The sequence below is a fragment of the Podarcis liolepis genome, assembly GCF_965112155.1.
Source record: "Podarcis liolepis genome assembly, chromosome: 2".
Classification (NCBI taxonomy): domain Eukaryota; kingdom Metazoa; phylum Chordata; class Lepidosauria; order Squamata; family Lacertidae; genus Podarcis; species Podarcis liolepis.
Window position 1 is genome coordinate 35,558,566 of NC_139555.1, and position 27,268 is coordinate 35,585,833.

General features: G+C 42.4%; 1 protein-coding gene across 3 annotated transcripts; it reads right to left on the reverse strand.

Moving 5' to 3' along the window:
• Positions 1-23: 23 nt before the first annotated feature.
• Positions 24-27,077, reverse strand: ACOX1 (acyl-CoA oxidase 1). Of its 3 annotated transcripts, XM_083487561.1 has the most exons (15): positions 26,732-26,819; positions 25,235-25,394; positions 15,375-19,307; positions 14,907-15,328; positions 10,777-10,884; positions 10,166-10,285; positions 9,577-9,692; positions 7,954-8,123; positions 7,459-7,621; positions 6,627-6,817; positions 5,657-5,836; positions 3,711-3,816; positions 3,473-3,616; positions 2,286-2,492; positions 24-1,755 (listed from the first exon to the last, which is right to left on the reverse strand). In XM_083487561.1, exons 4-15 carry the CDS (start codon positions 15,019-15,021, stop codon positions 1,705-1,707), a joined length of 1,671 nt encoding a protein of 556 aa, XP_083343687.1. In that variant the 5' UTR covers positions 15,022-15,328; positions 15,375-19,307; positions 25,235-25,394; positions 26,732-26,819; the 3' UTR covers positions 24-1,704. The 3 variants fall into 3 exon arrangements, with proteins under 3 accessions (XP_083343687.1, XP_083343685.1, XP_083343686.1); XM_083487559.1 differs by lacking the exon at positions 15,375-19,307 and having other exon boundaries at positions 14,907-15,067; positions 26,732-27,077; XM_083487560.1 differs by lacking the exon at positions 14,907-15,328 and having other exon boundaries at positions 19,147-19,307; positions 26,732-27,067.
• Between the last annotated feature and the right edge of the window lie 191 nt (positions 27,078-27,268).

The following is a 27,268-nucleotide window of genomic DNA, read 5'->3' on the forward strand; positions in this document are numbered from 1 at the left end:
ACACAATCATACACACAAAAGTATTTTTACTGTTTTAAAATGAATTTATTTATTAAGGGTACATAAGGTGTTCTCCAACTGCATCATTTTTCAATCAGCAAGGTATTGGAAGCACACAGTATGCACATTGTTAACAGTACAGTAATTAGGTATGTTAGATGGAATGATTCAGCAGCTAGACATTAACATAAATTTTACAATCAGTATTCAGTTCAAATATACAGTGCTTCTCCTGCTTGAAGGTTGTAGTGTGAGGATAGCCTTGCAGTAGTTTCAGCTCTTGAATGGGGGGCATCAAATTGGTCCAAGAATCAACTCTGAAATTCCAGTTTTGACCCCTTACACAATTTCACATAATTGAAGGCAACTCAAAGTTCCTCAGTTGATGATCTTTAAATCTTGATGTGCCAGGATAATATTAACAAGGCAGAATCCAACCATTTTGCCACAATTTTTAGTCACGTTGATTTCATATTTCTGTACAATACTAAAATGTTAGCCTGCTAACAGTATAGTAACCTGGAGTTACTTAGTCTAAAGGCACCTTACTGGGTACTCTTGTTCTCTACGGTACCCCGAGATCCAGATTGTGTTAGGTAGGCTGACAAGACTTCTGTCCATCATTGAAGTTTGGACCATATTCCCATCAGGTCTATGATTCATTAAAATGCAGGGCACAAATCATTCCCTCTTAAAGTGTTTCAGAGACTGTGATCTTGCTCACCTTTCAGGTCAAATGGGGCAAGTGGGGAGAAGGAGGTTTCCTCTCTCAACTAGTTGCATATTAAAAGCTTTACAGATCAGAAACTGTAAAATTTTAAGAACTGCAAAGGTACAAGTATTCCCATTATTACTTTCTAGACACAGGAGCAGGGAACCTTGACATTTTTCCATTCCTTGTTACCACAGTCCTAGATGAAAGGCAGCACTACAAACAAATAGTAATTGTGGGAGACAGAACACACTTCTGTGCCTTAGAGGCAGTTGTATGGGTGATGTGTTATGATTTACAGCTCTAGAGAAAGAGGGAGATGAACTCTTAGCTGCTGTCTGGGAAAGCACTGTGTCACACAAACAAGATGACGATGATTCTAGCTGAGAGTCTGAACCCATGATGACAGGAGTTTATTACTGGTACACAAAAGTATGGAAGCTATGATGAACACAAAATATTCCTGACCAGGTCCTCAAAGCCCAGTTCCTGACAAGGCTTTGGAGACCTCACTAAAGTAGAATAAATGTGGAGGATTCTGACAATTCTCACCTGTTGTTGCTGTACTGGGTATAAATGCTGACAAGGTGTGCAATACTATATTGAGCTTTAAAGGAGTTTCCAGACGAGAAGCTGTTGCTCCCCAGCAGCTACCTCCATAACTACTTAGTAGTGAAAATTCTGCTATAGATGATACAGGCCTCTGCAGCAGTTTAAACTGCTTCACAAATTGACACTTCACACCAATCTGTAAAGCTTTTTTTGAATCATTAAAAAGGTTAGTTTCTGAGCATAATTACAATTGCACTTTTATAATCCTGTGTTCCCCCCCACTCTAATCCTTTCAAAATTTATTAAAAATTGGGAAGAAAGGCTACAATTAGTAACTACCCTATGACTGTTTGGATTTGCCAAGTGATTCAAGTGCTCATAGGGCAAATGACATCAATTCCAGGAACTGGAGAATAGTGCATTAAGAGCAGCAAACGCCATCACAGTTTGGCTTGCATTGGCTTCAGGTGCTTGTGAAAAGATTCGTGGACCTGTTGAAGTAACAAGGTAAGTTGTTATTAAGTGTTTGGTTTAAAGTTAATGTCTCTCATGCTGCTAGAACCATGCAGCTCCCTCACAGAGCTGCAAACCGTTTGAGTACTTCAGAATATACTTGCACAGCTTATAACTACCGTAAAGGTAATAGCACCATATCAATTGCTACTACACATGACAGTGAAACAAGGCCTAGGATCCTTTTTAAGTCAGAGTTTGGATGTTTGGTAGCAGCAGGAAAATAAGAAGAAATAAGAGGGCTCGCCTATCCACCCCAATCATGATGTTTTGTGGTTTAGTTAGGATGTGAACCTTGTAGTTTCCTTAGTTCAGGGTGCACAACTCAAGCAACTTTAAAATATTTTTACTAACCCCAAGAGGCCTGCATCACTACATTAACCACAGAAAAAGGTCACAATTTTACCTCAGGATTTTCTTTTCAAACCCTTGTTTGATAACTCGGCATTTCTTACTGTGCCTCACAATTGGAAGATATACTAGGGAAGGGAATAAAATATTTACTGACCTGTGTTTTATTTAGTGGCGATTTCTTTGACCACTCAAACATGTTTTCATAGACGTTACCATCGTATCGGCCAAGCACAGATCCAAGAACGTTGTCATGGAAGTCAAACGAATCCACTAGAGCAACTGCATTGGGACGGATTAATGCCAAGAGCTCCTTCACGCGCTGGTTCACCTGAATTATCTGTGCATCTGTCAAAATGCCTCCCTGAGGCAAAAAGGAATCCACAGTTACAGATCCAAGCACTTTGTGGTTTGCAGCTACAGTCTGAATCGCCCATGAAGGGCAAGATTACACAGGTGAATATAAAGCTGTCAAGAATCAGGTTGGCAGGCACGCCAACCTCCTCTGCAGCCGCCATGGAAACAGGTTATTAGCTTCTTTTCATGCTAGTAAAAAAGAAGCGTAGGCTAATAATTTTTACAGACTGATTTTATATATGTGTAATATGTTATACACACACAGACTCCTGGCACAAAAAAGTGTCTCCCAATTAATACTGGGGGATATTAAGCTAATGTGAAGCCCAAACCAGCCAAAGGCTGACCAGGACCTAAATACTAAGTAAAGGATGATAGTATGTTTGGAAATGAGCATCTCTCTCCCTCCTGTCACTGTTATCATACTTGTATGGCTTTCTCTGCTATGAATGTGGGAAGCTGCCTTATACAGAGTTCATCCAGCCAGTGGCGTAGCGTGGGTTGTCAGCACCCGGGGCAAGGCAAGTAATTTGCACCCCCTAACCCGTGGATTTGCGCCCCCTAACCCATGGATTTGTGCCCCCTAACCCTAACCCCCAGATGTTGCGCCCGGTGCGGCCGGCCCCCCCCCTGCACCCCCCACGCTAAGCCACTGCATCCAGCCCAGTACTGTGTACTCTGGAAGCAGTTCTCTAGAGCAGAGATCTTTCCCAGATCTGTGGTCATACCTATTTATATGCTCCCCTAAACCACCTCTACTTTGCAAACATACATGAAAATTCCAACTTAAAAGTATGGCCTGCTTTATCCACAACCACCCACCTTGCCTTTAGCTCCATTGCCAAAACATCACCCAAAGGTTCCCCCCCTCCCCGCACCAAGAACTGTTTAATTCTAGCTGCCTCAATTAGGTGGTTCTCCCCCCCCCCCCTTCTAATTAACAACAGAGCAGAGCATTTTGGCTCAAGATAGAATTCAGTCACTGACCTGCAAAAAGTCTCCACTGTGCTTATTGATCCCACAGAGTGCATACAGCAGACACAAGTTGTTAAGGACAGCACGGACAGCTGGGTCACCAATTTCTGAAAGCTTTGCTGTAAATAGCTTGACCACCACATAGTGACAGTGGGCCTAAGACGGAATATTTAATGGACACGTGAGAATTCAGGTTTCTGTGGGGCAGTCAACAGGCTTCCAAAAGTAGTATTTGAGTGGTTCTACTAACCTCAGATGCTCGCACTAGATCAACGGAAGTCCGGTTCCAAGCATCCTCCTTGCTCTTCCTACGGTTCAGTTCAGCTTGCAAATTCTTTGCAGCAAATTCAACCAGCCTGTACCAAGGAAGGACATGAACACAGCTTATTCAAAGTAGCACCAAACCTACAGTTGGCAGAGTGAACTCTCAAGCCCATTTCATGGAACACTAAGAGAACCTAGGAGCTGGTACAAGCAACAACAAATGTCATGACCACAAGCCCCCAAAATTATACATTCAAGTACTTGCCCAAATCCATCTAGAAGCTATCAAACATGAATTTGGGGTAGATTTTATTCTTTAAGCTTTCTGATGTGAGGAAACTGAAGGTAGATGAGTCTCACTCTTAAGATTGAAGCACAATCTTAGAGACAAAGACTTAATTGTGCATCTTATAACTGCAGCATGTCTTGCTGTTGCTAGACACTGGAGGGCATTAAACGTGAACCTATATGAAGTTTGGTATGCTTATGTCTGGGAATTAATTTTCATGGAAAAGTTAACAGAAAGGGTACGTGAAAGAAAACACTGTGAGAAACTACATAACTTTTACGTAACGTGGTCCTCCTTTATTACATATGCATCAAAGAAAGAACATGCATTTAAACCACCTAAGACACATGGGAGCATGTGGAATGCTATTTTTTAAACCAGCGACTGTAGAAATATTTTTCTATTTGATTATATTACTAATGTAATTACCTGGATGTAGTTGGGGCTGTTTAGGGGGTGGGTTAGGGGGAAACTGTATTTGATTGCTTGTATTTGATTATATGTTGTTCTTATAGTCAACTAATAAAATATTCCAATAAATAAATAAAAATATTGGAGCACCCATTCACCATCCAATACTGCTCTCAGGTGGTTTAAAGCAGAATGAAAATAAGCTCTCTGAAGTGACGGTGATGTGCTGTGCTACGCTCGTGTACTTCCCCATTCACTTAGTAGCCATGCTAATTTCTGTTCATCTCTGTCCACATAGGAATTTCTATCCTGTTGCACAGGTCATTTTGCTACACTGTGCAGCACAATTTTAACTTTTGCACTTATTTGGAATACCGTCAAGACCAGTATGTTTGTTTATTCTGCAAGTCACGGGCTGAAAATTGCGTTTGCCATTCTGCGAACTAGTAAAAGCAATGTTGCAAGTTGGCTGCACATTATGTTTTCCTTCCTTCCTTTGGAATCCCAGCTATTTGTGTCAAGTAATTAGGGGAGAGGTTCAGTAGCCATAGATAGAAATTTTGCGATTTATACTCCGATACATGCTATGATAGCAAGGGTGCTATTATAAGACCTGGTAAGCACTGACAGTATCCTGGCTTTGCAACGTAACAATGCTGTGATTTCTCAGGGAGCAGAAACATTCACTTCTGAGTGACTATGAAAAAGGAATTCCCCACCACCACCATCTCCCAGGTAGGATGGTGGCGTTTATCCTCGTCCACTTGCAGCCAACTCCACCCACCATGCATTCTTTGATCTATTCAACTTGATCAGCGGGGCATCTTAACTACTATACTAGATATTCCTGTCCAGTTTTTCTCTCCTAGCTTGTTCCTAGAGCACTTCTAATTACAATTTACCGAGAGGTTCTACCACAGTGGCAAACACCCTTTCCAGTGTTACTGTACCCTACACAGCTCTGTAGCTGTTAGCACGTTCTCTCCCGTTCCCATACGGATCACAGCATTGCCCATCCTGGAAGAGGCATTTTCATGTTTGGAAGACAGCAGCAGAGATAAGCAAGACTCACTGCACACCAACCAAGTGTGAAATTGTCAAAACAAGTGTCCTGAGATGGACAAGTTGTGGTTTTTGTTTTTAATTTAAAGACAACAACATGTCGTTCTTCAATTTCAAGAAATCAACAGTGTTACTATGATCCACTTTATGCACTTTTTATATAAACTTACCTAGAAGCTCTCAGTTTATATGCCTCCACCAAACTAGACGGATTGTTGATATGCACTGCTGTGGGTCTAGCAGCCACCTGCTGGGGCTGAATGCGTAGCCCTGGGAGGTCATTCAGGTAGGACATTATGCCACTCACTAGCTGTCCAGAACTAACTTGGGTATAGCTTTTGACAAGGAACCTGGATGCCAAAATAAAACAAACAAATGCACACTACATTACTTGGCTGATTGCAGCTTAAAACAACTTACAAACTGATTTCAATCGGTAGTCATGTGAAGAATGGGAGAAAGCCACATGCAGAGTACAAACAGGAAGGAAGGCAACATGATAATAGTGTAATTTGCACCCCTCTTGCCAATAAAACATTGATAAGGTTGGAAGCTGCACATTCTAGAGTTTTGTTCTTGGACTGACGTGACTCTTGTATTTTTTGTATCTTCCTTGCACAAGGGAAGGAGAGGGGTAATCATTCCATCAGGAAACCAGAAATGTTTGCACTGAAAGGGTGATTTCCTTAGAGCTATGCCAAGTCCCTCTTAAAGAGATGACTAATGACATGCAGTGGGGTGCGGGTGGCGCTGTGGGTTAAACCACAGAGCCTAGGACTTGCCGATCAGAAGGTCGGCAGTTCGAATCCCCACGACAGGGTGAGCTCCCGTTGCTCGGTCCCTGCTCCTGCCAACCTAGCAGTTCGAAAGCATGTCAAAGTGTAAGTAGATAAATAGGTACCGCTCTGGCGGGAAGGTAAACGGTGTTTCCGTGCGCTGCTCTGGTTCGCCAGAAGCGGCTTAGTCATGCTGGCCACATGACCCGAAAGCTGTACGCCGGCTCCCTCGGCCAATAAAGCGAGATGAGCGCCGCAACCCCAGAGTCGGCCACAACTGGACCTAATGTTCAGGGCTCCCTTTACCTTTACCTTTAATGACATGCAACAAGTCAAGCTACAAGCGAAAAGCTGCATCACTCACCGTGCCGTCTGCAGCATCATGACTGTGTTCTCTCCTTCATATGTGCAGGAGGGGGTGAAATTGACATAAATGTCAGGTAGGCCACTACAGCGGGAGTAGCCATGCCCACCACATGCCATTCGACATTCCTCAATGCCTGCGTTGGCAATCCAGGAACTGAAAGCCTTTAGCCCTGCAGATAATGCATGCAGCTGGGGAAGAAGTAGAAGTTAAGAACCAAGTTATCTATAATACTTCTGACAGGTTTGTCATTTACTGCAACATTAATACCCCCACCCAGACTTCAACGGTGGGAAGGTAGGAAGATAAAGCCTTAAAACTGACCTGGGGGGAGCCCACATGTTTCAAATGCCTAGGATGATATTAGCTAGATTTCCTTTTCCCCTGGGATCCCCAGGCCCAGTAACTATTACCGCTGTTGTTGAAAAGTACTTGTGACCCAATATACAAATGCAAGATTTGCTGCAGCACATATTCTACAACCATTTTGGAGAACAATGAGGGAGAGAAGTAGCAGAATTACATTTATATCTTGTGGCCTCCTTCCCACAAACTCCAGGTACAATATCCTCCTCTTAGATGAGGAAACCCAATCTGAATATTTATATATGTATGGGTTTTATTTTCCCATTTTCTATTTGTATCTAGGCGACAGTACTGGGAACTGAAGCAATGCCAATCATTTTTGTGAATTCACTTGGTAATGGTTTCTCTCACTCTCCTTCCTTTGACCCCCGCCCCTTCCCTCCCAGGAGCCACCTTCAACCTGATCTTTACTGAAAGAAGAGGGTACACTGCCCAGCTTCCCACTTTATAAGACCAAGAGTACTACCTCTGGCAGCTCACTCAGGTCTCCGTCATTGATGTTCCCAGTGATACGCCTATAGGTATCTTTCATGTAGGCGCCCACGAAGTGGAAGGCATATGCCGTTGCCAGAAGAGGGAATAGTTTGTACTGCTGCGTCTGATAATCCAAGATCTGAGGTTCTGGCTCACTGCAGCAGAAAGCAAACAAAGAGTTACATGCACATTCATTTAAATTTTAATAATGTGGTTAAAAGGCAGAAGGTTAAATATACTAAATATTCTTGAAGAGCTGACAGATGTGACTGAAAATCAGATCAGCGGAAAGGGCATACGGATTGGGGAAAGTATATGTGTGGAGGGGGGGGGAGAGAGACTAGGTGTCACAGGACGTTTACCAGGTGAGAAAAGGTAAAATCTCAGGGGATGCGAAGGGTTTTAGGCTGCCCACTGTGCTGGGGACACTAAACAAGAATTTCACCACATGAGTCAGGAACTCTCATCCAGTAGCTGTGCTTCTTACCCTGGCTTCAGTTCAGACTGGTGCCTCACTGCACTGTAGCGAATGGCGATTGTGCAAGCTCTGGCTAAAGAGCGAGCAGCATCCCCAACAATAATTGATCGGATGAATACCATGGTTCCATATGTCAACTTGGCATTAAGAGGTTTCACGTAAGTGCCATCTGGTTCAACCTAGAAGGACAGAGTTCACAAATCTGAAATGCTTGGTCATACACATACAGTGGTACCTCAGGTTACATACGCTTCAGGTTACAGGCTCCGCTAACCCAGAAATAGTACCTCAGGTTAAGAACTTTGCTTCAGGATGAGAACAGAAATCGTGCTCCGGCGGTGCTGCAGCAGCAGGAGGCCCCATTAGCTAAAGTGGTGCTTCAGGTTAAGAACAGTTTCAGGTTAAGAACGGACCTCCGGAACGAATTAAGTACTTAACCCGAGGTACCGTTATATAGCTTTTTAAGAGTTTCACAAGTGCTTTGTCACAGGGGCACTCAAAATATATGTCCAGACAGGTATTCAGTCATTCAGTCATCCAGTATACCTGAAGGAGCGTCTCCACCCCCATCGTTCTGCCCGGACGCTGAAGTCCAGTGCCGAGGGCCTTCTGGCGGTTCCCTCATTGCGAGAAGCAAAGCTACAGGGAACGAGGCAGAGGGCCTTCTCGGTAGTGGCGCCTGCCCTGTGGAACACCCATCAGATGTCAAAGTGATGAATAACTACCTGACATTTAGAAGACATCTTAAGGCAGCCCTGTTCAGGGAAGCTTTTAATCTGTTATATTTTACTGTATTTTTTGTTTCTATGGAAGCCGCCCAGAGTGGCTGGGGAAACCCAGCCAGATGCCAGCCAGATGGGCAGGGTACAAATAATAAATTATTATTATTATTATTATTATTAGACCTACTTCAAAGACTCTGTCATTCTATACTTGGCTTTGTTTATTGACTATTTAAAACATAGTTTGTGCATTTGTATAAAAAGATCTCCATGTTCAGCACTTTTAATTGCTTCCTGCCTGAGCACATGCTGCTTATCCAGTGACACTGTCACCCTGGTGGCCAAAAAGTTAATATGATCCAAGCAATGAAATTTAGATTAGCTGTTAACATCATTTATCATATGCCTATTATGCAAAACAGAGGCCAGCTATGCATGGAGAAGTAGGTTGGAGCAGAAAATTAAGAGTCTGATAACTACCCTGCCCATCCAGATACTGAATTCATTTCACAGGGATTATAAGATCAGGAATGTTACCAATACCAAATTGTTTATGAGCTCAGTTGTCTTACATAATCACAGTGTACTGAACTTTGACACACTCCTGGGAAAGTTTCTAGGGAGCTAACCAAGAATGGCAAATGGATTAGTAGAACCCTAGAACTCCAAACTCTCTAGCCAGAGATAACAGGGCTAATCTTAAATGGAGACTTGATTGTTCTTCCTTGAAGACCAATTTACAGACGAATGCTTTTGAGTACAAAGTAGTCAGCTACCTCTTGGAAACATATCCTAACATCTAGCCAAAGTAACCTTAGTACGCCTCCACATGGAACAGTCTCTTTAGAGTTGGCTAAAATAACTGGTAATTCCACAATACAAAAAAAGCAAAGAGAACATAATGATTTACCTTGGCATGTTTCATAAGCATGTTTTCCCGAGGAATGCGAAAGTTGTCCATTTTTAAGTAACCGTTATCCATTTCATCATAACCAAATTTTGGTCCAATATCACCAACAGTTATACCTAACAAACATGTTATAATGGAAGGATAAGGAAAAGAGGCAGAGTTTTAATGCACAGCCAAAATGAGGCATTAATAGAAATACCTTCTGCCACAATATTAACCAGCTACAAGTATCAAAGAGCTGAAGTGTGTCTTCAAAAAGACTTTCTTCACCACCTTTTCCACACTATTTTTACACCCTTTATCATTCATTAACTTAATTAAAAAAAAAAAGTAAAAGGAGAAATTCTGGAGATCTTGGGGATACAAAAAACATTTTTGTATTAAGGTAACAGGACCCATAGGAACAATAATTTTTATAATACACTTTTAAAGGCAATATTATGAGTCTCCACCTCTAAAAAAAAGAAAGAAACCCCTTTGCATATGGCCCAGAGGTCATGAATTAGCAACCCCTGAGTTACAGCATACTACATAGCTAGAAAGTGACTAATAAGGCATTATCCCATTCTCCAAAATAGGATGCCCATACCTGGCAATGGCTCATGAGTCCCCAACTGACGTATCGGAACAATGAAAGCATGTAAGCCATGGCATTTGCCTTGGGTGTAAAGCTGAGCCAAAACGATGGCATGGTTTGATGTTTTACCCACTGCAGGGAGGGAAGGAAAACAAATGTAAACAATTGGAAGCTTCACTATACAGTTCCAGAAGCACCCAATTTAGGTTGCTAAATAGTGGCTTTGTTTAATGCATTCACAAGACTTTAAAAAATATAAATGTAATCGAGTTCTGCCCCAATAACGAATAATGAGTTTCCCAAAATCATAAATTAAAACTGACCAAGCCTTTCCAACGTAACAGCACTTCCTCTACCATGAGAAAAGCAGTAGTGCTATAACAAAAACATTTATTCATGTGCGGTAGTTAATTTTAACATGTTGGTTTCACAACCTGGCTCTAAAACAAAATAAAAACCATTTCTCTCTCTCTCTCTCTCTATGTGTGTGTGTACACACACACACTTTATACAAACACAAGTTGTATTTTTAAAACATTAACTGACTTCACCCTCTTAAAAATATTTGACTAAATGAGGAGAAAATTCCTTCTTTAGCTTCAAAGTTGAAATAATTCACTTACATCCACCTGGCCACCATTTAATAGAAGTCACAGTTGGACTATTTAGGATAAATTCCTGGGTAGCAGGATCATATGTAGCTGTGGTTTCCAGTCCTCGGAGATGAGTTCCTGTAGACACGTAGCACATCTTATTTCAACAGTCACAGGTTACAAGATGGACACATACATTTTTTTCAGTGAACTCCAGAGGCAATGCAACTATATAGGTAATGCAAAATCAGAACATTTATTGCAAATTATAGTTACACAATGGGAAGTAGATGACACATTACGAAATAAACTGCATGTGTGAATAGCAGGAAGTATGCCACTCTTCCTTTGATCACAACACCAATAAAAGATTGCAAACTAGATCATTCCACTTTTAGGCACCTCCATCCTGAAAGCTCACTGGTTTTACAGCCAAGAGGTTTTCACTGTTCACAACTTCTTGCTTACTTGTCACTAAAGCATGTGTGCAGAGTGTAAAACGTAAGTACCTGATAAGGTGAATTAAAGAGAGAAGCACAATAATTGAATTCTGCTCCCGATCATCACCATTTCCTCAAATCCAGATACTGAGTGATCCAACATAATGACAGGGCAAGAAGTAGGAGAGTTCCATTGTTGTGCAAGTGATGGGCACAGTTGTACTTGTAATCTTCAACATACATCTTAATAAAAGCTCATTTCCCAATTCATTATCTGTGCACCTGTTTGTGTTGCAATGTTAAGTGTGCAACATTTTTGACCAGCATGTCAACTTGATGGCTGGAGCTGCTGTGCTACGCTAAGAACAGAAAGTCCTGCTGGCAGAATGGCTATTCTGCTTGTGCGTTGTACGAAAATCCTCACAGGCTGAAATCTTCAACAACTGCTTCATCCATGCCGATTTTCATTTTGATTTCTACCCCCACAGCCATCATCTTCTTCATAGCTGTTGCTGGACACACATCATTTTCAAAGTAAGCAATGAAGCCTAACAGGTGTTGTGTCTGTCTCTCGTGGCTCAAGGAAATGGAGGAATTGAAGGCTGCTTATGTCAAAATAGCAACTGAGCTTCCACAGAAGGTTCCAGGTGACCCAAACCGGGTTATTTCATGACAATATGAGTTCCTTGAATCGGATATAGGCTGATTGTGCTTTCTAGGTTCTGAGAAAGTTGTGAAGGATTTGGTTTTTGAAAGAGTCAGAGCGCATGTAAGGTATACTGGGTACTTTTTTTTCAAAAATTGAAGCAGATACATGGCAATGCCGAACAAGAAGCTTTTAATGGGAAGCTTTTAATGTTTGAAGCTTTTAATGTTTGATGTATTTTAATATTCTTTTGGAAGCCACCCAGAGTGGCTGGGGAAGCCCAGCCAGATGGGCGGGGTATAAATAAATAAATAAATTATTATTATTATTATTATTATTATTATTATTATTATTAGACACTGAGATATGTGTTTGGCCAATTGCATAGCAAATTGTGAAGTCCAGAGCCTGGGTAGACATCCTGGTATCACCAGACGATGGACTACAACTCCCATAACCCATGACGATTGGCCATGTTGGCTGAGACTGATGGGAACTGGGGAACCTTGTATGCTAGCCTGTTCTAGAGCAAAACTATAGATACACCCCTCCAGCTTTTAGCATTTAAAAAAGGGAATGTGCTCAACCACTGGTTGCAGCAGTAAGATGTGTACATGAATAAATAATAATATTAATAATAATTATAATAATTTTATTGTTTATACCCTGCCCATCTGGTTGGGTTTCCCCAGACACTCCGGGCGACTTCCAGCAAAATATAAAACAATAATAAAATGCCAGACATTAAAAACTTCCTTGAACAGGGCTGCCTTCAAATGTTTCCTAAAATTTGTGTAATTCTTTATCTCCCTGACACCTGATGGCAGGGTGTTCCACAGGGAGGGCGCCACTGCTGAGAAGGCCCTCTGCTTGGTTGACTAGCCCTCTGCAGTCTTTAGTTATCAAACACTGACCTAAATTCAGACTTGGGCACAGTTCTGCCTTTGGTTATGGTTGACATCCTGCTCATTTTTTCTCATTCTATCAAAATGAAAGAACCATCTGCCTCAGAGGCCTTTAGAAGATAAATGTCCCCACATCTGAGCCTGAGAGAAAGAAAGAAAGAGAGAGAGATGCCGGCATCTATCTTCTGGTGGCCTTTCCCTGTACACATCTAATAGTTTACAAACAATCTGTTTCGTATAGGCTTGCAGACAGACTCTCATTGGAATGCTATGACTTGTAAAAAATTGTCTAAAAGTGAGCAAGCAGGGAAACCTATGTAAACTGTGAGACAACTCTCACAGCTTTCTCCTATTCTGTGCCACTGAAATCCTACAATTTAATATAAAAAGCGGGCTATTTGTAATGTTACATTAGCTCCATCTCTCATTATCTAAAGAAATGGAGGAATTAATAGTCTAATTCCTTACAGATTTTGATTTTCTGAATACAAATTACTAGGCCTCTTGCCTTTTGAGCATCAGTGGCCTTCTCTGCCACTCTGCAGAGGGGACCATGAGAATTACTAATCTTGAAGCTTTTAACTGGAACTCCAAAAATAATATGTTTTCTGTCACTTAGGGAGTGTGTGGGGAAACTGGAAGCTATTTAGATGACTTAAATTGTTTTGGACACTGTCTGCAAAAAGAAGCTGGACTTTCCTAGTGCTGCTGAAGAGTAAATTCTAGGCTTTCTAGCCAGAAGCAAAACTAACTTGCTAAATAAGGGGGGGGGGGGAGAATCATCTAACAACTGATGAGGACCACTGCTAGCAGGAAAGGCCCAATGAACACTGAGTATAAACAATTTCTTAGGCCAGTTCCTAAATAAGAAAACGATCTGCTGATTTAGTATCTCAATGAAACTTGGTTTTCCCATCTTCAAGAAGAAAACATCAAGTAGGGCAAAAGTCAGATGGGCCTGGAGACTGACTGAGGTGCCATGTGCTGGAGATCACCACACCTTGCACATTGAGAGCGCTTTGCCTAATTGCAGCCTTTCATTGAGAAAAACAAGAGAGCACCTCAAACACACCCAGAAACATTGACACACCATAACCATAAAATTAGAAGCTTAAGTAGTATCTTGCAATGTGCCACACCAACATGAACGTTTACCATTCGGAAGTTTCCAATGATACTTCAAAAACTGGAGAGGAGGTTTCCTTTTCCTTAGGTGTAGATACATGGTATCTCACAAAAGAGAATGGATCTGGATTAATATCCTTTTGCTGTATCTTCAAAAGCCTATGAACTCCGGATTTCAGTTTGTACTAAAAGCTGAAATGTCTCTAGTTAACTGGGAAGCCTTACAGGGATGCAGAAGCCGGGATTTTGTCAAACACACAAGAGCTACAATCAAAGATTATTTAAATTAGAGGCTACATTGAGTAGAAGAGTCCGCCAAAGGGGGATTCTAGCTGTTATTGCAAAAGCCATTATCCTATTTAGATGTGGTGAACCTACTGCTTGAAAAGCCTATACGTTTCCTACAAAAGCATCTAAGTTTAAAAGTTGTTGTTGTTGTTGTTGATGATACAGGACTGTTAGGAAAGATGCACCGTTCTCTCTCAGATCAGTTTTGAACTGTGATTTAAAGTAAAGAAGGCTTTGTCAAAGAAAATTCACGATTCTTGCTCAAGATCTGATGAATCATTGATATTGCTTTGTGCAAACTCACATATGCAATCATAACATGTAATCTGAAAGTTGATGTATGTATTCTCAACAAATGTATATGCTTATGCGAGAAAAACGAAGACGTGTCTGCATTTCATATAGAGGGAACTCCTTGACTGTGAATCAGACAGTCTGAAGAATCCTAAACTGGAAGGGAAAATGCCCCCATGCCTTTTGCTCAACATCTCTTACTCAGAAATACAGTGGTACCTCGGGTTACAAACTTAATTCGTTCCGGAGGTCCATTCTTAACCCGAAACCGTTCTTAACCTGAGGCGTGCTTTTGCTAATGGGGCCTCCCGCTGCCGTTCTCATCCTGGGGCAAAGTTCTCAACCCGAGGTACTACTTCCGGGTTAGAGGAGTTTGTAACCTGAAGTGTTTGTAACCCGAAACATTTGTAACCCGAGGTACCACTGTACTACACTTGCGAATAAGACTTGAAAGTACTGTACCATGGCCCATCTCTGTCTGGGCATATGTGCCAATGATCTCCAAGTTCCAAGCAGGCATGAAGAAGCGATCCTGCTGTTCTTGGGTTGCCTGGGTTAAGAGAGTAGGTAGGAACATGCCCAGGTGGAGGTCCAAAGGCTCAGGTCGTCCGTGATGAGCAGAGCTGTGAAGAAATGCCGAGGGGAGGGAATGTGAAGGGGTGTTACAGGATTAAAGCAGGTGAGATTAGAGGTGCAGATTGGAGGGGGGAAGACAAAAATAATTTTATATGAATAAAGAATTTAGAAAGCACACTTTTACCAGAGCATCATTCTTTTCCCAAGGCCCACTAATATTTATGTCAATTATAGGACCCAAGGGTGAAAATGATCTTCCAATCCTATTGCGGCAGGAGGGCAAGAGAGAGCGCAGCCCCCTTTTGTGGCTTATAGGAGGCAGTGTTTTATCACAGAACTAGCCAGAAATTGTACCAGGTCCTCTTTGCCCCTTGGAAGTGTATTCAAAATGAAAAAAACACTGAATATAAAATAGCCGCCTGTCTTACAACTGGAATGGCTTGGGAACAAATTAGATAAGGAATGTTTTACATTGGGTTGACGGCAATCCATCCTTACCCAATTCATGTTCCAGGGGGGCGGGAGTGTAGGCATAAAATCCAAACTGGTTTACTCTTGTTCAAAGCAAACCTGTTTGTCAACTGTTTTATTTTCTTTTACTTCAGTTTGTTGGAAACTATCCATCCAGAAAAGTATGGTGCTCTGAATCAGCAATCAAAGCTAGTGAACAACTCCATAGCTTTGTATCAACAGCCAACATTTATAACCAGTGAGCCATCACCAGCAAAGGTCACCCAAAACACAACAAAACATGCTTCCTTATGATAATCCAGTCACCACACTTAAGTTCCATAATGTTCTGATCCAGAAGGCAGCATTATATACTTAAGGTATTCCTATACCAGCACCCCATCCAACACACCTTGGTGCACAGTGCTCATTTCACCTGTTGCATTAAATGGTGCAGTGACTAGAAATGTGAGCAAAATCAACCCTGGTGGGATCTTACCTCTGCCATGTACTGTACCCACTAGAGGACCTAAAACAAGCCATTATTCTTTCACACACACAACATCCCATCTGCAACATGGAAATGATAACAGGCCTAGTTCGCAAGGTTTCTGCAGGGAGTACTGCAGTAATGGGTGTAAAGCCCTCTGAAAACTCAAAGTACTATTTATTATCCCCTCTATTTTATATATCCAGGTTAGGAGCACTTCTGCTGTATAGTTAAAACAGTGCCAGCCATGAAGAAGGCATCAGTAGGCTTGGGGAAACTTATATTCCTAAATCTCTCTCCCTCTCTCGTGCAGAAGGGCTTAAAAAATTGTGAAATCCCCAAAGAGTTCAGTGAGGACAGAGCATGCTCAAGTGAAACAAAATACTAACTGTTGGGGTGGGAGAGTGAATGGAATGCCTGGAATCCTAACCAGGAAGCACGTCACACAGCAATGCTTTGTTTCAGGTCCCACTTATATATTTATATTTTTAGCCTGCTTTCCCACTGCAAAGCAATTCACAACTTTTTTCACATGGTGTCCCCCAGATGTTCTGGACTACAACTTCCATAATCCCTGGCCATTGGCCATGTTGGATGGGACTCACGGGAGCACGACGGTACTTTATTTAATGTAAGCGCATCAAGATGTTTTAAGCTGATTGTGGCATTTTCTCATGCTTGTGAAACCTGAACCACAACTAAGGATGTATATCCTACAATGGCATGTACTAACTGTATTGTTAATACCAGCAATAAAACTTAGTACAACATGTCCTAGCTTCACATACCACTGAGTTGAGGGACGGTTAGGAGTTTGCTTATCATAAAGTTAACCAATCCCTTCCAACACTATGGAGATAGTGCAACAACATACTACATTATTAATCCATAGCAAGTTATAAATGTGTGGCTGCCTTTGCAACTGAAAAAAGGAGAATGGTATTAAAAAGACCAGCATGTAGTGTCTCCCTCTATTGGGGACAGACACCTCTCTACAGTAGAGGGAACAGAAAAGTCAATTTTTAGACAGCAATGTTCAATGTTGTAATTTTACAAGTGAAGCAATCATGCAGGTTTCCACTCTAAAGCACAGGGCTGCTGTGGTCCCTCTCTTCATCCCCTTTGTTTACGCAAGTGGAGCTCCAATACGCCAGGGCACCACACAGGAGAAGAAAAATGGAGAGCAGGCTGAAGTAGCAAAATGCTAAAGGGTCCACAGCTGCCATTTGGAGCAGGGATCCAGCAACCAAATGAAGAGTTCCGTTCTCACTTGGACTAGCAAACCTATAGCTAATGCAAAAATACCAGGATTTTAAAATTTGGGCATTTTGTTCATCTAACACGTCTAGAAGAGTTTACTTCACATGCACCATTGAAGAATGCTGGAATATTACCCGTAGAGGGATTTCCCCTAAAAATCAAGTTCTTGCCACACCAGCCCCAGTACAGATTATTGTTTTAAGTAGTGCCTCCATCCTAATGCAATGCAGGTTCAGCAAGTCATCCACCACCCAACAGATGTAATCCTAGAACACACATGCAATTGAAGAATCATCATCTGAAATGGTAAGCGGGAACTGCACTGCCCCACCACCACACACAACAATCAATGGTGACAGCACGATCAAGACACTGGTTAGTGTCATCATCAAGACACTGGTTAGTTGACAGAATACAACAAGTATTACACATCAACACAGAGACAGGGAAAGTAGTAAAACACAGCATGCAAAAATAAATAAATAATCACATCCACAGACAAGGTCTCGAGGGAAGGGGTAGACAAACGAGTGTGACAATGATTTGCTTATTCACAGGATGTTCCATTCATTTTGCAGCTTCTGGCCTTTAAACTATTTGCTTGAGAGGTGGTACCATTAATTCAAATGGTGATGTGAAGTATACCATAACAATGTGGAATGTTCATTTGCAAAAGGCAAGGCTTCGAATAGTTAACAGCAGATTCATCATATAACCCAGCTCAACTGAGACACCATTCTCCGGGTTTGATTGAAGATTATGAATTAGGAACCAGAGGTTTTCATTCTCATCCATGTACTCTCCATCTTCTTGAAAGATTCCATTTCTTCTTTAAAAGGGAAGTATGGTATTCAAGCAATGCAGACTAAGTCATAAGAGTAGTATTGGGCTTTGATAAACTCAGGATACTCCCATAACTGATAAGAGATTAGTGCTTTTTAAAAACTACCTACCACAGAAGAGTAGTGGCTAGAAGGGAAAAGAAAATATTCATATTCTTGATGTGGGTTTTTTGTCCTGTTCATCTTGTTCTTGAGATGTGTTCTTCTGGTTCATGAAATTGAAATGATATGCTTAATCCAACAAGTATTAGCTGCATTTGGATGCTGGCCAGAACTTTGCCCTCCTTCATGCAGCAGAAAGGCCTGAACAGTCCAGTCAAGATTTTTCATCTTGCCTGACTGCTTTGGGGGTGAATTACTGATTTCAGCAGCAGAAGAGCTGTATCTAAAATATAAGGCTGCTAACACAAAACACGCAAAGGATCTAGAAGCATTTTCTACTGCCAACTAATTTTCTCCAACAGACCAGCATAGGGCTGTGTTACAAGGCCCTTACATGCTACATTTTTTTCCTGCTCCAAAAGTACACTAGTTAGCAGCTGCTCATTTGGTATACTCATGAAGGAATACACCTGCTCCATACTTCACTTTTGGCTTCACACTTTTGTACACTACTCACATCCTATGTCCAAGTACTTACAACAAAGTAACTTGGACATAGGTTGTGAGCCGTGTACAATCTATTACATATTACATAAGCTTCAGGCAGCTGCTTAAGTGGAGATGAAATGTTGGAGATACACTACAGCAATGTTCCTGGGCATCATCACAATGAAAACAAAACAAAACTAGGCTGAATGAACAATTCACTCATGCCCACTGTCAGCAATCCAGGAAGCAACTTTGAGTAACTGAAGTATTATGTACAAGATCTGAGAACAAGGATATAAAACCAGCTAACAGCAAGGAGGTGCCTTTGAATGCGTGAAGAGCACAACTTTGCATATATAGTTACTGTCAGAAGTGGTGATGCACAGAATTCTGACTCCAGTATTTTTTAAAGCAACCATTTCACCCTAAAAATCACTGCCGGACTGGAGTTACACTGCAGAGGATCACCCGTAAGTCTCTGGAAAGAACTAACCGTGCCCCATTTCCGTCTGAGCGTAGGTGCCAATTATCTGGAACCGCGAGGCCAGAGGCAGCCATTTCTCTCGCTGGGCAACAGTGCACTGGTTCTCTAAGGTGGGAGTAAACATGCTGTAGTGCAGACCAACAGGCAGAACAGATGCACCCATGCACACACTATGGGAGAGAGAGATGGCAAATTAGGTTGTAGCTGTTATTTTTCTAGAATCCAACAAGGCCTTCCTCCCTCCATTTTTCCGTAGTCGTATACCCCCTTAAGTCTTCCAGCCGTTTCATACTTTTAAAGGTTTTCGATATACTAGTAATGACAACAGGAAAGGCATATATGAACTACTGTATATGAAAAGAAGTTTATAAAATGCAGTGACATCAAATTCAAAACCTATACCATTCATGCACAAAGGGTGCTTCTGCCCCATCTGCACCTAAGCAGCCAAGGCATTTCTTAAAATCCTGACCGTAGCTTTCCTCCTCCCCACAGCAAAGTTTTAAGGCAAATCTCCCCAGCCCTATCAAAGCTTCAAATACACCAGAAGAGCCCAAATTCTGCCATTATCAAGCTTTGTCTCATCTAGTTTGCAATTATTACTTTAATAACATTGGAGCTTATACAGGATGCTGTTTATGCTGACAAGGCTATTTGAAGACAAAGAAAATGGGAATACAAGGACCGTGGGTGCAACATGAAAACAGGGTTTAACAAGCATTACAAAGGAGTGTTAAAAGGCATGTTGCTGAAGGCAGACAGTCCATTTTCAGACTGAGCTTCCCACCAGAAAGTTTGTTTTTATAAATCAGCACTAGATTGTACTACTATTGTTTTGTCTGCGCCACTGTGACACTTCAGCAGAGTAAGTTTGCAGAACGCCCCTCACTGGAGTGAGCAGGCACTATCCAACTAAACAGTTCCTCTGGCACAAGAACTGCAGAATGAAACATCTCCACCACTTCTCTCCCTATATGCCCCCTAAATCTGTTCTAGCAATTTTATGGGGTGCAAGGTGAGAGGGAAGTTCCACTGCCCAGCTAAAAGTCTGTGCCCTAGTAGAATCATTTAGGTTGATACCACTTAAGTGTTTTGTTTCCATCCTGCCAAGGACACCTAGACTGCACTTCATACTTTGAGATAAGCTGCTTCAGAAAGGGAAAGGGAAGTTGAATATTCTGCTAAGTGTGTGACCAGGCTTCATGTTATTTATTTTGGTTATTTTTAATCTTGCCAGACTCTCAAAGCAGAGTACAATTAAACATTTTTTTAACAGTACAAATAAAACTATAAGGAGAGGGGAAATGAAAGTGAAGTTCAGGTATCAAGGTAACCATCAGGACACTAGTTACAATATATAGTTAATTGCCCTCCCCCCTCAGAATTAAGAGTTATGCTAGTAAACCTGCCACACTCATGCCTGCTGCTGAAAAGGTAGGTTTAGCATTGGCTACCAGTAGAACAGATGGGAGGATTGCCAGAAGGTTCTTATGCTCAGCTCTTAGTGGTTGAAAGGTAAATAGGGATGAAAGAGCTGCCTTAAGTATCCTGGCCACAGATCATTAAGAACTTTAAAGGCGGTCTTTGAGTCCAGGAGCAAGCCAGCAACAAATAAGTCAAATTAACTGCAGTCATTGCCACCTCAGCCTGAAGCTACATCACCACTTGGACCTAGGCTCCTCCTTCCTACAGAGTATGGTAGAACCAGCTGCCCTATGAGCAGGCGAGGATAATGATCATGACACAAAATGCCATCATTGCCACCATCTTAAATAGGCAATTTAAAGGATCTCATACAGCTTTAGATTATTTTTATGTCATTGTTGATTTCATATCAGCTGCTCTGGGAACCTTGTCAGCTGAACAGCAAGGGCGAGCGGGGTGAAAATGCTATAAAGTCATTAAAGAGCAGATGTTATCGTTAAAGGGCAGGTACACACTTGCTGCTTGCCTGGGAGTAAAAATTGTTAAAGGATAGAAATAGGCCCTCCAGACACCTCAACGTGAAAATAAGAACCTCAAATTGTGTGTTTTCCATAATGACCTGGATACAATTTTACATAATACAACCCTAAGAAATCAAGGCCTCTATCAAAATAAGAGAATGGTTTGATACAAATTTTCATTTATAGCCCACCACAACTGGGCAACCTGCAATGGCCATCTATTACAAGGAGGGAAATAGTAGTTAGTTTGATCATCTATTTCATAGAGGGCAACACTAGTTGTTCAGTCCACTTGATTAGAAAATGTCCACCTCCTAACATTTTTCTTAATGGGGTGAACAAGTGGGGTGAAAAATGATATTGTGTGCTCTCTAAACTTTGGTTACTAGCAGAAGGCACTTGAATGCCTTTCTCCTTCACTGAACAGCACTTTTGATTTCATATTCAGCATTCTGCAGGATGTGAAGAACTCTTGAAACAGAAGAAGACATTCCCTTTTCTGGACAAGTGAAAAAGCTGCCATAATGTTAAAGGACTGGAAACTCTCAGCTTTCTATCTGCTATCAGGAATTCCTTTTATCAAAATAAATTGGATTGCAAGCAGGGGGAAAATAACATTAGATGCCATTTTGTTCTACCTTCTTGTTTATTGTTTAAACATGATCATCTTAGTTCTCCAAGCTACTAGAAGCCCCAAAGGGTAGGGTGGGGAGAAAAGAGGGTGAGAAAAGAAATATTTTACTATTTTCACAGCCACCCACATAATGAGTTGTGGGAAAATACTAAGCTACACCAAAGCCTTATGATGAAAGAGGCAAAGAGGCAAAGTGTACTCTCTTGCATAATCTGGCTGCTGTACAAAAAACCCCCAAAAGATGAGCATCCAGCAATTTATCTTATGAGATTAGACTGAGAAGGTGCAAGCGCTGCCCTGCTGATAAGTTAATTCAGCAACTTTTTGAATCAGCATTTGGCTTGAAACAGTGGGACCAACAGATGACTTTGGCCACACTTAACTTTGCCACAGTAATAATTCAGTTGGGCATGTAATGTAATACAAGCCCTTCCAGTTAGTCACCTGACAATTCCTCCTGGGCCCAAAGCTAAACAGATGAGTTACTCACACTGTCACATGACATATTGACTTACCTTCTTTTTTGTACTTATAAGAAAATACACAAGATAAGTGGATGTAGCATGTACCTGGGAGTATGGCCAATTAAGTTCAGTAGGACTTACTTCTGACTAGACGTGGTTAGGATTGTGCTACAAAATGCCGTTCCTGATAAAGGCATTTCAACCACTATCATTTTGCTATATTCTTATTATATGTGGCATTCTAAAGTACTGTATATATAATATTCTGAATGCAGTTGCACTAGTCATACAGAATGGGAGGATTTGGGTGGAAGATTAGGAACAGTCTCAAGTATATGAACTAGACAACTAGATGGCTTACTTGATTTTGTTGGTGGTGGTTCCTGCACAGGAAATTGTGACAATAGAAGATGCATAGGCACTGGGACTGGGATGCGGGTGGCTCTGTGGGTAAAACCTCAGTGCCTAGGACTTGCCGATCGTATGGTCGGCGGTTCGAATCCCCACGACGGGGTAAGCTCCCATCGTTCAGTCCCAGCTCCTGCCCACCTAGCAGTTTGAAAGCACCCTTAAGTGCAAGTAGATAAATAGGTACTGCTTTATAGCGGGAAGGTAAACAGCGTTTCCGTGTGCTGCGCTGGTGCAGGCTCGCCAGAGCAGCTTCGTCACGCTGGCCACGTAACCTGGAAGTGTCCTCAGCCAGCGCTGGCCCCCGGCCTCTTAAGCGAGATGGGCACGCAACCCCAGAGTCAGTCATGACTGGCCCGTACGAGCAGGGGTACCTTTACCTTTTTAGCAACTGGGAAGGGAAGAGATGAACTAAGGGCTGGGAGAGGGAGCTGAGCAGAATGAACATGCCTAACTAGTGAGCTCAGCTAATCCATTTCCTGAGCCCCAAACAAAACAAAACACTGATTATGCATTTTCAGGCATTATTGATGCTTTTTTATTTTTTAAGGGGAGAAAGAAGAGACACACTAAGTTCCCACTGCTGCTAAAAAGATTCTGTGGCTAGGCAAAATAATGGGTTTGGATTTCTAAACTACTTTTCGTCTCTTATTACAATGCTTAAAATGCGGGAATTCTGTTGCTCAAACAAAGAGTGAGTGAGAAGTTTCAATGTCAGAGAGCAGATCAAATAGCAATATCCCAGGCAGGCTACCTGCCTTATGCTTTATCCCACAAACAGGACCAAGCCTGTTGTTAACTGGTAAAAAGGAAACCAAGCTCCACCCACTTGACTTCTGCCCATGTACTGAACTTCAACCTGCCCCGTCACAATCACATAAGCACAGGGGGCAGGGGGAGAAAAGCTTTTGCCCACAGATATAAGTAGCTGCGTCATTCAATAGTTTAAGGTTTAAACTTTAAAGGGGTTGGTGTTAGCTACCCAATTCATAAAACAGGAGTGCTTAAAAAGCAGCACAAATTAGTATGTTACTCAATAGAACAGAATTCAGATTATAGCACATCAATGTAAGAAGGTACTATATTGCACAGCAACGTAGTTTTTTAATTTATTTAGCAACTTGTATTAATGATTTCCTAGTATTTCTAAACTCCAGACGCCATTCTACTTATAGAACTGATGCAGAATAGCAGGGCTGAAAGAACTGAAAGTTCTTTCACTTGACACATCTGATCAGATCATACCCTTTAGAATAAATTATGCCGCAAGCACAGGAGAGGGATTAACAGAAATCATGCTGGAGTTACAAGTTTCACAAGGCACTAACTCCAAGAAAGTGAACTGTAGCATGCCAGAAAAAACAGCAGAGTCTCACCACTCTGGTCTAGAGAGAAGTATCTTCCTTACTGCAAATGTGGCAAATTAAACAAGGTCCAAACTGGGCCAGAAGCAAGGTCAGTACAAAAAAATGTGGTTCTATCTTGCAGGATCTCAGCACTTTGACACTTTTATTGTTTCTTAAATTATAGTTGGTTGATCTGCCAGTCAGCTGCCACTTCTGAGGCAGCCAGCCTGCAGCGCAAGGTGTTGCTGAACTTCTGGACAGAAGTCAACAGGCCTGGCTCTGAGCAGGTCAGGCCTGCACTCCTGCCTCCCTGTCCAGTGCTGAATTTCTGACTGTACCCTGTCTCACAAAACCGGGGGTGGGGATTCCAACCAAGGCAAAAAGGAGCTATGTTTATGCTAGAGTGGCACAATAAAATACTTTTAAGTTGGCTTGCGACACAATTGCAAGAATAATTGGCCAACACTGCTTTACTTAAGAGAGATTTGTTTCTTTTGGAAACAGTAACCAGCTGTATGAAACAACTAGCACATGCACATTGCAACATCATAGCAAGGTCATCCTTCCCAGAGTTTTTAAAATGGAAGTTTGAGTGGGTCAGAGCAACCCATTTGACATCAACAGTTCCAGCGAGAATAAACTATTTCAGAGGAAAGACTTGCAATCCTGCTTCAAGACCTACGCATTCAGCAATCTTCAAAGAGGAATAAAAAAACAACATCTAGCTAACAATGATTAAACCAAGTTAATTTCATGGGTTCAAAAGTCACGTAACATTCTGCACGATTAAGTGCACAGCAAGCTGGCAGTCTTCCATGTTGTAAACCATCTTTGGAACTTCAATAGTGCCCAATCATCTAATGTAGATTAAAAGAATGCTTAACCGTTTCCAATCTATTTCAACATGAAAAGGCCTTAGTGGAGGAAGATGTGGTCAAGGAAATAAAAAGTATCTTAAAGTTATACTGCTAACTTAATAGCTTTATCTGCAGTCTAGATTCATACCGATACTTTGGCAAGTAGCTCCCCGCCTTCAGTAGCTTACAGTTTGACATTATTCATGGTTAGAATGTAAAAAGGACTGTTTTTATAGCCTTAGTAAATGTTGCCTTATCAAAATGAGCATGAAGTTGCATATCAATTCCAGGAGGTTTTACTCAGGTAATCCTTACAATCAGCTGACAACTTCTGATGACTTTCCAGTGCCCTTAACCTTTCAATCCATGACAGAATGAAGAACTGCCCTTGTCTTTACAGGAGCACCTGCTATTTTATGTGCCTTACACTGGATTTCTGTACCTTTTAAACCAGTAGATCTCATCAGGATCTGCAATTCCATATTCTCTTAGCTTCATCACCATAAGAGCGCTCTTTCTGATAGCAACTTCATAGCGCTGGCTGCGGGAGAGGAAATTTACATCACTGTGCTTGAAGTCTGGGTCGTTTGTCACAAGTGCTTCTGTAAAGAAGACAAAAGAGAAATTTAGTACTAAGTCAAGACATCTTCCTTTTAAAAAATGATATAAGGCTGGTTCTATGTTGTGGCTTCACTACTGAAACTGTTGACAACTTCAAGACATAAAGGTGAGAAATTGCTTTGAGTGGCACAAATAGTGGGGCATGCATCTGTTGTGTTTGGACAGCTTGGTATCACCATTGCTACCATCAGCAGGCCATCTTTGTACATCCTAACATGGAAAAGGTTCAACCTAGTGTTGCCAAGGGACCTGGCAATCACGTCGCTTGAGGATTCAAAGACACCAGCACCCCACAACACCTTGCTCTGGGAATTTCTACACTCTACCATTGGTGGTACCTTGCCACCCATATGGGAAAATCCAGGGCCTGTTTTGCAAGGCAATGCTTTCACCAGTAGTGGTTCTCTCCATCAACAGACACCAGAGGAGAGAAACCTAGACAACATCTTAACCCACCACCCCAGCCAGGAACATAGGCAGGGATGGGAGTGGGTGTTAGAATTGTGTTATGCAACATTTAGGCCAGAACATAGGAAGCTACCTTGTACTGTCAAGCCACTATTCAGATTAATCCTCCTTTTATTACAAATCCGCATTAAGTGGGAAAGTTCTTTTTAAAAAATTTAAAAATAGTTATTTAAATACATTTAGAAAAACTGCATGCAGCAGAGATCACATGGACAACCGTCTAAAAACAAAGGTGAGGGAAGCACCCTTGTTCAGAACAACTACTTATTCACACAGTATATAAATCTAGTTTTTAATAACTGCATCGGCTTAGGGAATGCCTTCCGCAACCAGACTCACAGGGCAACTACATTAAGAGCATTTCCGCAGCAGGTGTATGCTTTGTTTCTCTCCCTCCAATGCCTTTTAAATCTTTTCTTTTTAACAACAACATCTTTGAACGGTCTATTTCTCCTAGGTGCCGCGCCGTTTATTATTCCCCCCCCCCCTTTTGGCATGAAAATGAACGGTTGGTATTTAATCTCTGAGGTTGCAGTTAATGCTTAATTACTACGGTATCGTTTTAATTGGTCTCTGCCTGATGAGGATTCAGGCTTGCCGAGACGCGTTCCAAATGAGCCAAGTTGCAATGGCACAATCTGAAGAGAGAAGGATTTGTGGAATCGCGGGGCGCGGAGGACACTCCTAATTTGATAACGAATCAAATTACCACCGCCAGGTAGTAGCTGCACACAGAGGAGGAGGAGGAGGAGGCGCGCCCACCATCCTACTAAACCCCCACCTCCCGGGTCCAGAATGGCAGCAGCCGCCGCCGCCGCTCTTCCGACCCACCCAAAGCGGCTCCTCTCACCGATCTCCTTGCGGCGCCGGGTCCGCTCCGCGCCTCCGTCCAAGACGTTGGTGAGCTTCTCCGTGTCGAAGGAAGCCCCCTCGCGCTCTTTGCGCAGGTCCGGGTTCATGGTCGTCGTCGCCGCCATGGCGAAGGTTGCGCTCCTGTGCGCTCTGACGCCAGCAGACTAAGGGAGGTGGCGGACGGCGAGGGAAGAAGAAGAACTACTAGCGCGGCGGCGGCGACGGCGGCGGGTAAAGAAAGGCTGGCGGCAAAAGCTTCCGGACGGGGCAACCCCGCCACGCCCACCCGGCCGGCACGTGACGCAGGCGGATTTCCACCCCGGGCGTGCGGCCTTCCGGGCCACGTGACGCTGGGAGGCGTGGCCTCGCGCTTCAGCCCTCCCTCTGGTAGGCGGGGCTTATGGAGCGAGACGGACGCTGGTTTCTGCTGCGCGGGCGGCGGTGGTCGGTTTCAGTATCCAATGAGGAGGAGGAGGCGGGAAAGGAAACGAGAGCGGGAACTCCCTGCGCTTTGGAAGCGGTTGTGGATGTAGCT

What these genes read in the sequence shown, in the direction of transcription:
- ACOX1 (XM_083487559.1), bottom strand. Translation starts at nt 26,858, where the DNA reads ATGGCGGCGACGACGACCATGAACCCGGACCTGCGCAAAGAGCGCGAG. An exon ending in CCAGACAGAGATGGGCCATG is followed by an intron (nt 10,885 to 14,906) that starts GTACAGTACTTT and finishes ACGTGTCTACAG; the next exon opens with GAACTCATCTCCGAGGACTG. An exon ending in GACTCATGAGCCATTGCCAG is followed by an intron (nt 9,693 to 10,165) that starts GTATGGGCATCC and finishes CATGTTTGTTAG; the next exon opens with GTATAACTGTTGGTGATATT.